Source organism: Abrus precatorius, unplaced genomic scaffold (assembly GCF_003935025.1).
Source record: "Abrus precatorius isolate BTA unplaced genomic scaffold, Abrus_2018 Scaffold2, whole genome shotgun sequence".
NCBI classification, from domain to species: Eukaryota; Viridiplantae; Streptophyta; class Magnoliopsida; order Fabales; family Fabaceae; genus Abrus; species Abrus precatorius.
Window position 1 is genome coordinate 37,703,533 of NW_020874362.1, and position 14,707 is coordinate 37,718,239.

The 14,707-nt window shown below is 27.7% G+C and overlaps 1 protein-coding gene across 4 annotated transcripts; it reads left to right on the forward strand.

The window, feature by feature from the left end:
* Positions 1 to 10,174: 10,174 nt before the first annotated feature.
* On the forward strand, positions 10,175 to 14,059 carry LOC113857375 (mitogen-activated protein kinase 7). Of its 4 annotated transcripts, none has more exons than XM_027489183.1 (4): positions 10,175 to 10,398; positions 10,734 to 10,827; positions 11,321 to 11,747; positions 13,084 to 14,059. In XM_027489183.1, exons 3-4 carry the CDS (start codon positions 11,325 to 11,327, stop codon positions 13,768 to 13,770), a joined length of 1,110 nt encoding a protein of 369 aa, XP_027344984.1. In that variant the 5' UTR covers positions 10,175 to 10,398; positions 10,734 to 10,827; positions 11,321 to 11,324; the 3' UTR covers positions 13,771 to 14,059. The 4 variants fall into 4 exon arrangements, with proteins under 4 accessions (XP_027344984.1, XP_027344983.1, XP_027344982.1 ...); XM_027489182.1 differs by having other exon boundaries at positions 10,175 to 10,386; XM_027489181.1 differs by lacking the exon at positions 10,175 to 10,398 and adding an exon at positions 10,445 to 10,499.
* Positions 14,060 to 14,707: the final 648 nt, after the last annotated feature.

Sequence of the window (14,707 nt, forward strand, 5' to 3'; positions counted from 1 at the left end):
ACTTAGAATTCATAGTTAAAAGATAATAATTTATAATTAAATGATTGAATTATAGTTATTTAATAAAAATAATTGTATAGTTAGATAAAATATATTAAATGACTAGAGAAATATTAAAATTATTTTACGTCTATATAAATCATTTAAAAAGTTACAAATAAAAAAATATTAAAAATAACTTCTAATAAATTATAAAATATTTAAAGTAAAATTTTATAGGTTATCATTCAAAATTTAAAAATTCTCTTTAATTTGTTGTACGTTAAATAAATTTACTAACTAACTAAAAAAATTACAAACTTATAAATAAACTATGAAAGCATGCTTGCTACCTGGCACAGCCTTGAGGAATTGGGTCAGGGTCAGGTCTTCAACGAATAACTTTAAAAGTTTGCACATGTCGTAAACAAAATATATAAGTAAGTAATGTTTTAAATTGTAAATTATGATACAAAGAAAATTTAAACCTAATATATATTTATGAGTGCTAAAAAAATATTTTTAAAAAAATACAAGTCACATATTGTTTCTTCACAACATACAACAAGGTTAAATACTCTATTAAAAACTAGCATTAATTTAATACATAAAAGAGATATTCTAAACTTATTCTTATATATTAAATTAAAATGCATCTTTTCTAGAGTTTTTTTTTTTTCAATTTATACTATCTTAGAGCGTAACAGATATTTTTTTATTTCAATTAGTGAAAAATGCTAATTAAGAGAACTGGCTAAAATAATAAAACTGTTATTCAAAAACGATAAACATAAAATCACTTTATATTTATATTTAAATAATAAATAACATGTACCAATAGTGCATATTGTTAAGGTATTCATTTTTTTAAATATTAAAAGAAATATTGTGATAAATAATATTTTAACTAATTTAATTTTTAACAAAATTTAACAACATGTTTGCAATTGATATAACTGATTTTATTTAGCGAATAAGACGTTGACGTTGTAATATTGTTAAGATATTCGATAAGTAGTTGTATTTTCAAATTTTATATTTAATTATATTTCTTTTCCCTTTATTACAATTAATGTACACTTTTATTTTTTTAAAATTGTTTTTATATTTTCTATTTTTTTATTTTCTACATAATAATTCGAAGTCTTACCACATATTATAGATAATAAATAGTTTTAATTGTTCAAAAGTTAAAACCACGGTAAAATTATATATATTGAATATGAGGTTACGATTTTAAAGATAAAAAGAGAGAGAAATTTAATTTATGTGAAATATAATGTTTTAATTTAATATGTTTTGATTTTTAGGTGAAAGAAAAATCAAAATAATTTAATCAGTTAATTCCATAAAAAAATAATAAAAATGTTAGAATTTAAGGAGTAAAAAAAAGTAACAAGAAAAATTGATTCTAATAATTAAAAACCTTACTCTTCAAAAAAACAAAAGAAATTATATAAAAAGTGCATTAGTAGTATTTTTTTTTAATATTTAAAAAATTTCCTCAAAATATAATTAAACCATAAACCTAAATTTCTACTATGTTGAGTTTGAAAATAGCCGTCCAATTTATAATTGACCATAATTAAAATATTTAATAAATGGAATGTACGATTTTGTTCTTATATGATTTAAGAAAAAGAAATTAGATTGGTGGAGCAGGGCGGCCATGTGCTTGCCACCCACTATCCTTTACTGCTACTTTCAATTATTAGCAGACAACGAAACAAAATAACACCACACCGCCGTGCTTGTTTCGTTTTCAGTTTTGTGTATTCTATGCCCTTTCCTCCTCTAAAATATCTTCATTTTTTCAACCTCATCTCCACTCCTGTCACACCCAGGCGCTAAGTGAGGGTACCGAGTAATCCCCATCGATATAAGGTCAAGGAATAAAGGTGTGTGGTCCATTCCGTCATCAGCTCTTAGGAGATGCAGTAAAGGATATCCAGCTAGGGGCAGGCTTCCGGCGATATGAATTATATGAATGAATAAAGACTATATATATAATTAATAATAGTTTAAAAAATTAATTAAGAATTATGAAATGAGTAACTTTCTGCTTTTAAAAAGTGTGTGAATAAAGAAAAAACATACCAAAAAGTCTTGTATTGATTCATGGAGACAGATATCAACCTCAAATGAGTTATAAGGTTTTACGATTCATTCTACTCATATTTCTCAGCAAAAAATCTCTTTTTCACCACCCTTATATTTTATCTAAAAGAATTTCAAAATTATCTGAACTTCAAATTAATATTGTATATTTTGTGCTTTGATATATTGGGATTGACCTGACTCATTTTACTGGCTTTATTTCTTTTTTCCTTAACTCTTCAATCTTAATTCAACTAACCTTCCATTTCTACCTTTTGAAGGGACAAAGAAAAACAAATGGCTCTAGTTTGGAAGAAAGCTCACCGAACTAAAATCTTCCTCCATAGTTGTGACCAAAGGGCAACGGAGAAAATGTTGATTTATTGGAAGCTTGGAGATAGACTTGAAAAATTGACCTAATATATATCGTCCCATGATAAAAATTAGCAATGGAGGTTCAATGTTTGATACTTTCTTAATTGATAAAATTGTAAATTACCAACTTGATGCATTTACTCCATGGTATGAAGATCCAATGTTTGGTACTGTAAGATAGTACTAAACTTTTATAGTAATAATGAAGATCTTGCTGAATTTAAAAGACGGATAGAAATCATATAGGATAGGAGCCATGCCATTAGTAAGCATCTGAGGTAGCTATCCACCGTCAAGTTTAAATGACCAATTGGGAAAACAGATATTTATGAGTCATTCATTCATAATTCTTCGTGGAGAGTTGGCACCCACGTGACCAGATTCTTACCCGCTTGTACACAATGTGCAGGGTTCGTTTATAATGACCATGACAACTATATACCATATCGCCAAATTATTATTTTTATTTAATTAAAATTTAATCCTTTTTTATATGGTTTTAGCTTTTTTTTACGAGACTCGTTCTTGGCCACGGGAATCACGGAAGGGTGTGAATTAAAAGATGAAAGAGGGGGCGTCTTCACATTGCTCGTGAAGAAGGACGAGACTAATGTCTGTGTGTTAAAGCGTAGGCCTTTGGACGGGAAATTTCCCAATTTTTTTTTATTAATTTCAGAAATGTCAAAAATATTAAAAGAAATATTCATTCTCGAGCTTAATTTGTACTGGACAGAAAGTATAACATACCTCAATAATTATTGATAACATGTTTTAATGACAAGTAGGTAATATCCTTAACGCGTATTGAATGTGTTCAAAATGTTTAAAATAGAATACTTATTAACAGCTCATGAGAACAGAAACAAGTAGCAAATAGTAAAATAAAGTTCTAATGATGTGTTACTAATCTTCAAAATATTTACATAAATATTCACAAACATATCGAGTGTATATATAATCCAAAGAAGGGAAAGATATGATAATTATCCACTCCACCAATTTCTACTATCATTCTAATGTTGATTTGTACATACAATTTACAATGACCTGCAACAAAACAAAACTTGCCAACTTAATGTAAAATTGTCAAAGAAAAAAACCGATATAGAAGAAGCTCGAGTTGGAGTAAAATGACTCAGAACGAGAAATTTCTTATGACAGAGCATCAGACATTGTCAATTTGAGAATTTATCGTGTGAAATGAAAGTATTTATAATTTATTAGTTCACAACGGATATTCTTTGTAGTGTTATGATTTGCTGGAGGTTATTTATCAAGAAAATTTATGGATAGATGAGAAGTTTGATAGGAGTGTGGGTGCATGTTTACACACTCTTTTTTGAAGAGATAAATGGGTAGACGGGGTGCGATTGTGTAAAGCATTTCTGCGATTGTTTGTGGTGGCAAGAAATGCTGAATCATATGTATTGGAGAATGATTTTCATGATGGCACTAAGTAGGTTTGAGATGTTAGTTAGTGAAGAGGACTCTTTCAACATGAGATTTCAAGCTTTAATCTTTTGTTGGAGCTTGAGGATGGAGTTTCTATTAAGTTACTACGAGAAGATGAATGGGTATGAATGATAGATTCTTCATGTTGTTATTCAGTGCAATCTGTGTATTCATGGCTATTTGAACTTTTTGGTGGTCCTAATAATGTAGATCAGTGTACGACCGATGCATTGCAAAGGCTATAGAGATTGAAAGTCCCTCTTAAGTGTCTGGTATTTTCTTGGCAATTGTTGTTGAATGCACTTACTTGTAAAGGTTTGCTAATTGACCGTGGTGTTCAAATTGATGATATAACCTGTTGCTTCTGTTATGGTTTGGAGGAACTTTCAACTCATTTATTTTTAACGTGCTTAGTTTCATATCAAATCAGATACTTTACTGCGCGTTGGCTTTGATTCTCGCTGATTTTGCCTTTAGATTTATCGACTCACTTACTTTCTTGAGTTGGTGTTGATTGTAGTAAAAGAGAATGTATATGCTTATTAATTATTTGGGTAAGTATAGTGTGGTCTTTGTGGTTACATAGAAATTGAATTGTGTTTTTTAATGGTGTTTTGGATGAAAGGAAGGTCCTAGATTTTATTATTTTGAGGTCCTGAAAATAGATATCACTTGTTAGTAAGGAAGAAGCTATTATGTTAGCTGATTGGTATTTGAACCGACGAAATTGCATCACTTATTAGTAAAGGAAAAATTATTATATTAGCTGATTAGTATTTGAACCTATGAAATTACATTTATCTTAGCTTTGTCTAAGTATATTTTTATTTTTTATTTCTCTGAGTAAGTAATTTTTTTTTGTGTATATAGATTTTGAGTTCCTCTTAAATTTTCTCTAATAATATTTGTTTTGCCTATAAAAAATAAAATAAAATGAAAGTATCTATAAATCACAATTTTTTCACCCAAAGTTATATCTGTCGCTCCACAGATTTGGAACTGCGTAAAAAAAATATCAACACTGTAATCCACAAGAGATGTAATTTTACATTTCGATTCAACGCGAGTACCATGAAAAATCACCTACTTATACAATCTAGCTGGACTTACAAAACACGTTAAGGTCCAAATTGAAATTCTCTTCTTGCCCTCACTTGAATTTGCCAAACGAAATGTCTATTAATTCTATGGAAATTCACTTGCTTTGATTTGAATTTGTGTGCTGAATTTCATGAGTTCCCAAACGAATAATTATACAACAATCACTATTCCAGACTTACGTATTTGATAAAACTTGCATATTTTGGATTTTTTTTCCCTAAACGATAGTCGTTAATTGGATGTATACTAATATATTTATGTAACGATACATTTTTTAAGTTTTATGAATGGAGCATGCAAGTTTTATATAACTCATTCTTTACTTTGGTATGATTTTTTTTCAAAAGAAATGTGTCTTCATTCTGAAAACAACTCAGTTTTTTTATTTAGTTATCACATTTAGAATAATAAATTATGAATATGCATTATTATTGAATACTGCCTATTTATTTATAGAGAACTTTTATAAATATTTTAATATATATATTTTTAAAATAATTAAATCAAAGATTTTCACACACATTCATATATATAATATTATATCGTAAACTTTACTCATGATATTCAAGATTCTGGAAACGAATTGGGCCAAAACGGTTGTATTCTCCACTTCAAATGAAGCTCCATGTCGCTTTCGTCAAGGTCCAGAGGGCTACGACAATGCCGTTTATCTTCCGCTATTTTAGCCACTTCTTACATTTTACTAGTAAAAGGAGTATTAGGTTGAAATGAATCTTTGCAAGCTATAATGATTTACTAGGATAATTTTGCGTTATTAATTTCTATTATTATTTTTAAGAACTCAAATTATGAAGTGAAACATGTAAAGATGTTAAATTATTATTAGTACACGTACAAAGGATTTTGAAACTTTCTAGGTTTGAGGGTATCTAAAAGAAATTCAAAAAGTGAGTTCCGTCTTCGGTGGTACCGTTTTTCCAAGTCAAAGTGAAGGACCGTTATGGTGATGGTGTTTGATATGTACCTAATCGTATCCTTTCAAACTGTTATTATTGTTTTTTGTTGATTGTCTTCCATGTAATAAATTAAATAGCCGAGGTTGAAATGAAAGTGCCGAATATATATACATAGAGTAGGTTATGTTTTGTAAGTACCAAAAGTAAGCTTTAAATTAAACAACCAAAACTTTATTGAGAAAATTTAAACAAACAGTTGCTTAAATATTATCTAACGTAAACCAGTTAATTTATAATTTTTTTCACTTAAAAAATTATTAGAATTTAATCATAATTACTCGTAACAAAAAATCAAAATTCTATAAAAAAGATTGACCTAACCCTAAAGTACTTACTTTTAGACCTTCAAATAAATAAGGTCTGATTTATTTTATTAATATTTTTTCATAACAAATAAATAAAATAAAGTATGTGTTATGTATTTTAAATTTTTTCTATGGTACTATACCTAAAAATTTTATCCAATAAAAAAGACACACCTGACAAATTAAAAAAATATTATTATATATAAGTTATTTAAAATTATATAATTTATATTATTTGTTATATGATTCTATTATTATCATTATTATTATATGTTGAATTTTTTATAAATTTTTAATTTTAAATAAAATATAATTTATATTTAAGTAATTTTTATTTATTATAAATAAAAATATTCTAACATAATATATTAATATAATAATTAAATATTAATAATAATAAAATTAAATATATAAAAAATATATAATATAATATTATTATTTTATTTTATATTTAAGTTTGTTTAATTTTAATTACATCTTATTTTAAAAATTTAACTGTTCTTTAACTTATTTAAATTTAAAAAATATAATAATTTATTATTAAATAAATTTATTATTTAAATATATATTTAAATATTATTTGTTAGAATTTTTTCTATATAATATACTAAAATTTTTTAAGGATATCATAAAATTTATTATTAAATAAATATTTAAATATAATTTTAAAATTTATCTTATTGAATAGCCCTAATTATTCAAGTAAAAGGTTATTTAATTAAAAAATTGAGTTATTATATCATAGATTGAAAAAAATAAATGGTCAGAAAATAAAACTCATAAAATAATATAAATTTTCTAAAAAAAATGAATGAAAAATTATTATTATTTATTAGTGGAATCAAACTAATCCGGTAATAGTTCAACACGCTAAAAAAATGATTTGGTTGAATAATAACATTTGGAAATCTGTTATATTGCACGAATTACACGGATCATCATGTACCATATCTAAATGTATTAGATAGATAGAAAAGAGTTGGCAGGGTTAACAAGTATTTTTTAAGATATTAATAAAAAAATAATATCTTTTATTAAATATTATGTTAAGAATGTATTAAAAATTATAAAAGAGTATAATATTATATTTTAATTCTTTAACCAATATCTTTAATATACAGCAGCTAGTCAAATATCAAAGTGATGAGTTAAATCATATGTCTCTGTCAAACATAGGATTCGATTAATTGATTAAAAAAAACATATTTTTAAGTAAAAAAAATATTCATATTATAATAGTTATAAAAAATTAATAAATTAATTCAGTATTCTTTTAAAAGTTAAAATAATATTTTTTTTAAAATATATCATAAAATAATTTTTTCTAATCTAAAAACATGCCTTCAAACACAACATTTAATCCAATATTTAAAAAGTCATAAAAAATTGTTAGTATTATTGAATAAATTTATGAGTCATCATGTTAGATGTCGATTTTGTTTTCCATAATTTTTATATATATTAAAGATAATTTTTAATTAAAAATATGATTTTTTTAAATTGATGATGATTGATAATTATTGGCAAAAAATTATTAATAATAGCTTTTAACTACTTTTTAAATATTTAATTATTATTTTAAAAATTATTATCGTTAATTTTTTTATTTTTTAAAAAATCATCAACGACGATAATTTATTATTTTTGTCGCAAATAAACGATCGTCACATAACAGTTAGATAAGAATGTGTTAAAAAATATTTTAAAAATTAAAAATATTTTTAAAAAAATCAAAATAGTTGTTACTAAAATTATTTTATTTTAAAAAAATCTTAAAAAAACCTTCAAATTTAATAACAATACGGTGAATAGTCTCATGCATGAACATTAATCAAATTAACTAGCTCATATGGCTAATTTGTTTGTAACGATGGATAGGATATTCTCTATGACCCAAGCAATGAATATGCAGAATCAATAGAGTCTCATGCATGAACATTAATCAAATTAACTATTAATTTTTCTCTGTAATGATGGATAAGATATTGTCTATGATGCCCACATACTTCAAAATAGTTAATGTATCCGTATCGAGACATGTATTTAACACCAATACGTGTCTAGATACCTATCTCAAGCGTATTTATAATTTAATATATTTTTTAAAATTAATTTTTAATTTGATATGACTTAGATAATGCTGTAATACAATTTTTAATTTTACGATACGACTTAGATAAAATTAAATAATATAAAAATATGACTCTAAACAATAATTATTTTTATTTTAAAAAATTTATTTATCATTCAAGAGTTAAATAAATATTTTTTAAAATTAAAATAAATTTGTATAATTAATTTAAGATAACTGTTTTTAAATAAATATTATAAAGTGTTAATATTTTCTCTACATGTAAATAACTTCTAAATTTATTTTTTATTTCAAAGATCATATTAAAAAAAAATTTAAATTTTTTTTAAAATAAACTTTAGTAGTCTCTGATTTTTTTAAAAAAATATTTTATTTTTAAAATATTTTTTTTCTTAACATGTATTTATTGTATCGTTGCGATTGTTTGATTGCAACAATTTTTTAATATTTTATTTTTGAATTTTTATAATTATACCAAAAATTAGTATAGGTAATTTTTAAATCTTATATTTCTATAATCTTTTTTAAAATAATATATTTCTATATAATATTTAAATACCATATATAACAAGTAATCCTTTTAAAAATATATAAAAATTATCTTTTTAACATATTTTAAGATTAATCCATTACATTGATTGTCTCAATATACTTAAGTAAATTTATAACTTGATTTTGGAAGATTTGGTTTAAAAAATTTAAATTATTATTTTTCATAGGTTAAATGAACTAACAATATGTATAAAAATCATATTGTCATGTTTAACACGTGTTTGGTTAAACTTATTTTAAAGAAACTAATTTATTTTCATTATTTTTCAAAAAATATTAAAATGATTATTTTCATAGAAAAAAAGTTCCCAAACGTGTAGTTACTAGGCAGCTATGATATCCATCATGATTCATGAGTAAAACTGGACTGGAAAAGTCAAATCAAAATAGATGGGTCAACGAGTCAGTCGAATATAATCAAATAACTATCCTGATAATTGAATTGTAGGTATTATTGGCTAATACAACTATGGCCTATATATTTTATGCGAAACCAAAAAATGGAAAATTTAGTTAGAAGTTAGAACACGGTTAAATGTCAATAGAAAATTTAAAATAGATTACGTAGTGTTTACAACCTTAATACGAGCCCTTGGGAGTGATTTTCCAAGTTCCAATTGACGAATTCAGATTAATTAACGAGGGGATGGAAAATTTTTTGGGAAAAATTCAATAAGAAAATTCCCAGGAGTTTCAATTTTAGAGGAATAGTTAAACAGCAGTACAATGATGATAGTGCTTGATGTGCACCTAATCCTACTCTTTCAGAATTTAATTGAACTTGTAATTATTATTTTTTGTTAGCTGTCTTCTAGGTCATAAATTGAATGGCCAACCACTGAAAAAGGTAAAAAAAAAAAGAAAGTTGATAAATAATAAAAAATAATAAAATTGAAATTGAAAATTTATTATAAGATTTATCACTTAATAAATGTTTGGATCAGGTGATTTGAATGGATATACCCCATGAATATTTTGTAAAAAGAAATCTCTAGCGTGCTAGTTAGTAATAAAATGGAGTTAGAATTGGAAATTGAAGACGGTAAAAACAAGGAGGACAAACGAGGAATGTCTATGGATAGAAATAGCACTACGTAGCAGTGGCTAGCGACAACGAAGTGAACATTGAATAGGTTATGGTAATAGAGTTGGTACTTGCATCCGTGTCTGACAAATAATTTTGGTAGATTTGCAAGAGATTAGTTGAAAGGAAACTTGCCAAATTGTTTGTGGCCGAATGAAAATAAGGAGAACCAATTTGCGAATGTAACGTTAACGTGGAAAAGAAAAAGACAAGACACGTTTCATTTTAGATTTGTAGTTCCTAAAGGCCTAAGAGACATCGTAAGGTGTCGTTTTTGGCATTCTCTTATGGGTAAAGCAAAGCAAACCCAATCAATAATACCAATTACCAAATGCCAATGCCGTGTGGGTTGGGGTCGACGTCGTGACTCATGTGAGTCATGGGGTATGTTAACTTAAAATGTTAATGCACTGTCTCACTTTCTTTTCTGAATAAACCCTCTTTCTATATTTTTATTTTATTTCGTTCTATGCCTTTGTGTCTAGGTAAGCATCATCATACGGATATGTTATGATTTATTTATTAATACGATGACTATGCCTATCGCCTCTTTCTTCTGAAGCCTGATCTTGATACTATTCAGACACTTATTATTGTTTATATGATAAGATTTGAAATGATATGGAACCCACTTCTTGAATCCAATCCATTTTATGGATAATTGAATGGGCTGTGCAAATTTCATTTTTTATTTTTAACATAGCGTTTACTTGAAGCAGCATCAACTGTGGGATTCTTTGTCTTTGGATTTGCTTTTGGTGCCTCGGAGCTGCAGGGAGAGCGGAGATGCTGGGATGAAAGCTGAATTTTGTGGTATGAACGCTTTTCTGACTCTTTTGGAATCAATCTGATTTGGTTTCTTTGTTATTGGGGTGGGTTGTTGAAGGCTGAAATCAGGGGAAGAGTAAAGATAAAAATTTAATCTTTCCTATTTTTTAAGTGAAAAAAGATATCCAAAAAAGATGGGCTTAGAGAGAATAAGTTCTAAAAAGAGACAAGGTGACATCAAAAGATCAAAACCCAGATGTAGAAATAGCAAGTAAGAATAGATTCGAGCCTTCTCTTACATGGCATATAAAGTATCCATTGATTCACCCTTTCTCCTGCAATAATACCACTGAATATATATGCACTGTGTTTCTGATATTCGTTTAATGCCACCTTTAACAGACTGTTGATTGCTTGTCACAGTTAGAGTAACGTATGATTCATGCTTATATTAATGAATTTACTTTCATGAGTTTATTAATAGTCTCCTGTGTGTGTTCACTTATTGAGAATACATTGTGCTGCTGTTAATTTGCAGGAAAATGGCAACTTTAGTTGAACCCCCCAACAGAATTAAGCCAAAGGGGAAGCATTATTATACAATATGGCAAACATTATTTGAGATTGATACGAAGTACGTTCCAATCAAGCCTATTGGCCGTGGAGCATATGGTGTGGTGTGCTCTTCCATCAATAGGGAGACCAATGAGAAAGTGGCAATTAAGAAGATTGGTAATATATTTGAGAATTCTATTGATGCATTGAGAACCTTAAGAGAACTGAAGCTGCTTAGACATATTCGCCATGAAAATGTGATTGCTTTGAAAGATGTCATGATGCCAATCCAGAGAACAAGTTTTAAGGATGTCTACTTGGTCTATGAACTAATGGATACGGATCTTCATCAGATTATTAAGTCCTCTCAGCCACTTTCCAATGATCATTGCAAATATTTCTTGTTTCAGGTACTAATCAATTTGTTATGATATTTTCCATTCCTTTAGCTCCTTTCTTCACATTTATGCTTTGTGAATTTTTTAGACTTGCAGAAAGGCATAAAATATTCAGTGTTTAATTGACATTGCCATCTTTCAAAGTGAATTCACCCCATTTTCGGTTATTAACATACAACTTAAGTGAATTAAATTAACTATTGAATATCTTCTTTCATGCGTTCTTATACACTATCATCTGGTTGTTTTCTTGGCGTTGAAACAATTTGAGTTGTGGCTTTATATTCTATAGTTTGAATGCGTGTTACTTAGAGTCAAAGAATTTAGTGTTTCAGTTCCATGATTTTTCAGGTGAAGTAAGATATAGTATTTGTAATTCTCTTCTTCAGACCTTGAGTATTAGATCATTGATGTTTCTTTTAGAGGTTTATCATTTTCTTTAGTTCACGTCTGTGACTGTTGGTGATCATTGTTATTACTCTCTTCACTTCTTATTCTGTTTTCGTCTACAATTTTGGATAATGTCCCATTGTCTAAGAAGTCCTACCTTGGTTCATGAAGCTGAAATGAAGATATTACAGATGTTGTTAATGGCTATCTTCGAGTCCATTTTTAACAAGAGGATCAGGCATGCACTTTTTTCTGACAGTAATGATTGTAATCATTTTATTTGATTTATGAGCACACATCTAATGAATTATTATCAATTTACATAGCAGAGCTAGTACGACTAGGAAGAAAAAAAAAGAGTGCAAAACAATGGACAAAATTTCCTGCTATAATGTGAGCTGTGAAGACAAGACGGAAAATGTAAATCAGAATTTCTTGTATGCAATAAAGGTCTTTAATCTTGTTCGATAACTAGGAAAGAACCCCCATAACAGTACTATTGGTTGAATACCATATGTCATTACAATACAGAAAAATAAAGCTGAAATATTTCTTAGTTCAGCTCTTTTAACATGTTGAATAACCAATAAATATTCTAAAAGCTTGATTAAGTAAGTTTCATATCACTTCTAATTATCCTTTTCTTAATTTCATCGTTCTGGCATCCTTCAAGTTGAAGAGAATTGGACTCCTTGTAGCTGCACGGACTAGACAGTAAAAACCATAGGCCAAATTGGGAAGTCGATGTGACCTTAACATTGTTTGCTTGAAGGATCAAACATCTTATGAAAAAAACGTATTATGGACTATAATTGTTGCTCATCTTGTCCCTAGAATGTTGAACTGGATTGATATTAATAATGTACAAGTAGAAAGCATTTAATTTTCTATGAATTTCTAATATCTGCATATTTTAACTATTTTGGTGATTGATACTAACAACAAACTCTTGCTTTAGCTCCTTCGAGGTCTTAAATATCTTCATTCTGCAAATATTCTTCACCGGGACTTGAAGCCTGGGAATCTGCTCATCAATGCCAACTGTGATTTGAAGATATGTGACTTTGGGCTTGCACGAACCAATGGAGTTGATGGGCAGTTTATGACAGAGTATGTTGTCACTCGCTGGTATCGTGCACCAGAACTCTTGTTATGCTGTGACAATTATGGAACCTCTATTGATGTGTGGTCTGTAGGGTGCATTTTTGCTGAGATTCTTGGTAGAAAGCCAATCTTCCCTGGAACCGAGTGCCTCAACCAACTGAAACTAATTATAAGCGTTCTTGGAAGCCAGCATGAATCTGATCTTGAGTTTATTGATAATTCAAAAGCCAGGAGGTTTATCAAATCACTGCCCCAAACTAGGGGCAGACACTTCTCTCAATTGTACCCACAAGCAGATCCATTAGCCATAGATTTGTTGCAAAAAATGCTTGTATTTGATCCAACTAAGAGAATTACTGTCTTAGAAGCTCTCCAACACCCTTATATGGCTGGCCTATATGATCCAAGGTGTAACCCTCCTGCTCAGGTTCCCATCAGTCTTGACATAGATGAAAATTGGGGAGAACAAATGATTAGGGAAATGATGTGGAATGAAATGCTTCATTATCATCCTGAAGCAGCTTCTGCCAACGCATCATAGATGATTTGCTTCTGCTACTGCATAGCTGATTCTTCCAAGGCTTTCTAGTCCTGTTGCTTCACATAATTTGTCTCTCCAGGAGTAATTCTTGTTTTTCTTTAGACAAACTGTAATCTTAAAGTAAGGACTTAGCTGCCGAATTTTGTACTTGCATGAGATTGTTTTAATATGGTGTCTCCAAAAGGATAGTGACATCTTGTAACTTGTATATAGCCATGCATACTGTTTTGGTGTTTCGGCTAAACACATTTGAACTATTTCATTTTTCATCAGTTGTTTCCTTTAATTTAACAGAAAAGAGTATGATAATTTGGACTATATCCATGTTTCTGAGGTGATGCTTTCCTTAAATAACACAGCTTTTCTCTGTAACATGAAAGTAGATTTATACTTGGTCTTCAATTACGGGATCATTCGATTGAACCAAAATGCATTTAAGACACTTTCAGGTAAATAACTTAAAGTTCTTTATTAAGTTATTTACCTTAAAGTGTCAAGTTAAGTAGGTTTTGGCTTTTTTTTGGCTTTCTGTTTCCTTCCTTTTATTTCAAAAAGTAAATTGATATTAGCATTAGCATAAATCTAGATGGGAATGAAATTAACATTCTCCCCCCCCCCCTCCCTAGAAAGAAATGCTAATATATGCTGCAAGACTTAATAAAAGCTCCTTTTGGTCTTATTTATAAAATAGTATTTTAATTAAATTATGCAGATTAAGAAAATTTATTACAATTAATTTATATATTATTTTTTGAAAAGATAATTATAACATTATAAGTTTATTCTTATTTAAAGTCAAATTTTATTATCATTTTAATCGTTGAGAAGTTAAAAAAGTTTAATATTAATGAAAAGCAAATATAAAAAAAAAATGCTTCTAAAGCTTTTAAAATAATTTTATATTAAAAACTATAGAAATGTTTTAAAAGTGTCTAGT

What these genes read in the sequence shown, in the direction of transcription:
- LOC113857375 (XM_027489183.1), top strand. Translation starts at nt 11,325, where the DNA reads ATGGCAACTTTAGTTGAACCCCCCAACAGAATTAAGCCAAAGGGGAAG. An exon ending in GCAAATATTTCTTGTTTCAG is followed by an intron (nt 11,748 to 13,083) that starts GTACTAATCAAT and finishes CTCTTGCTTTAG; the next exon opens with CTCCTTCGAGGTCTTAAATA.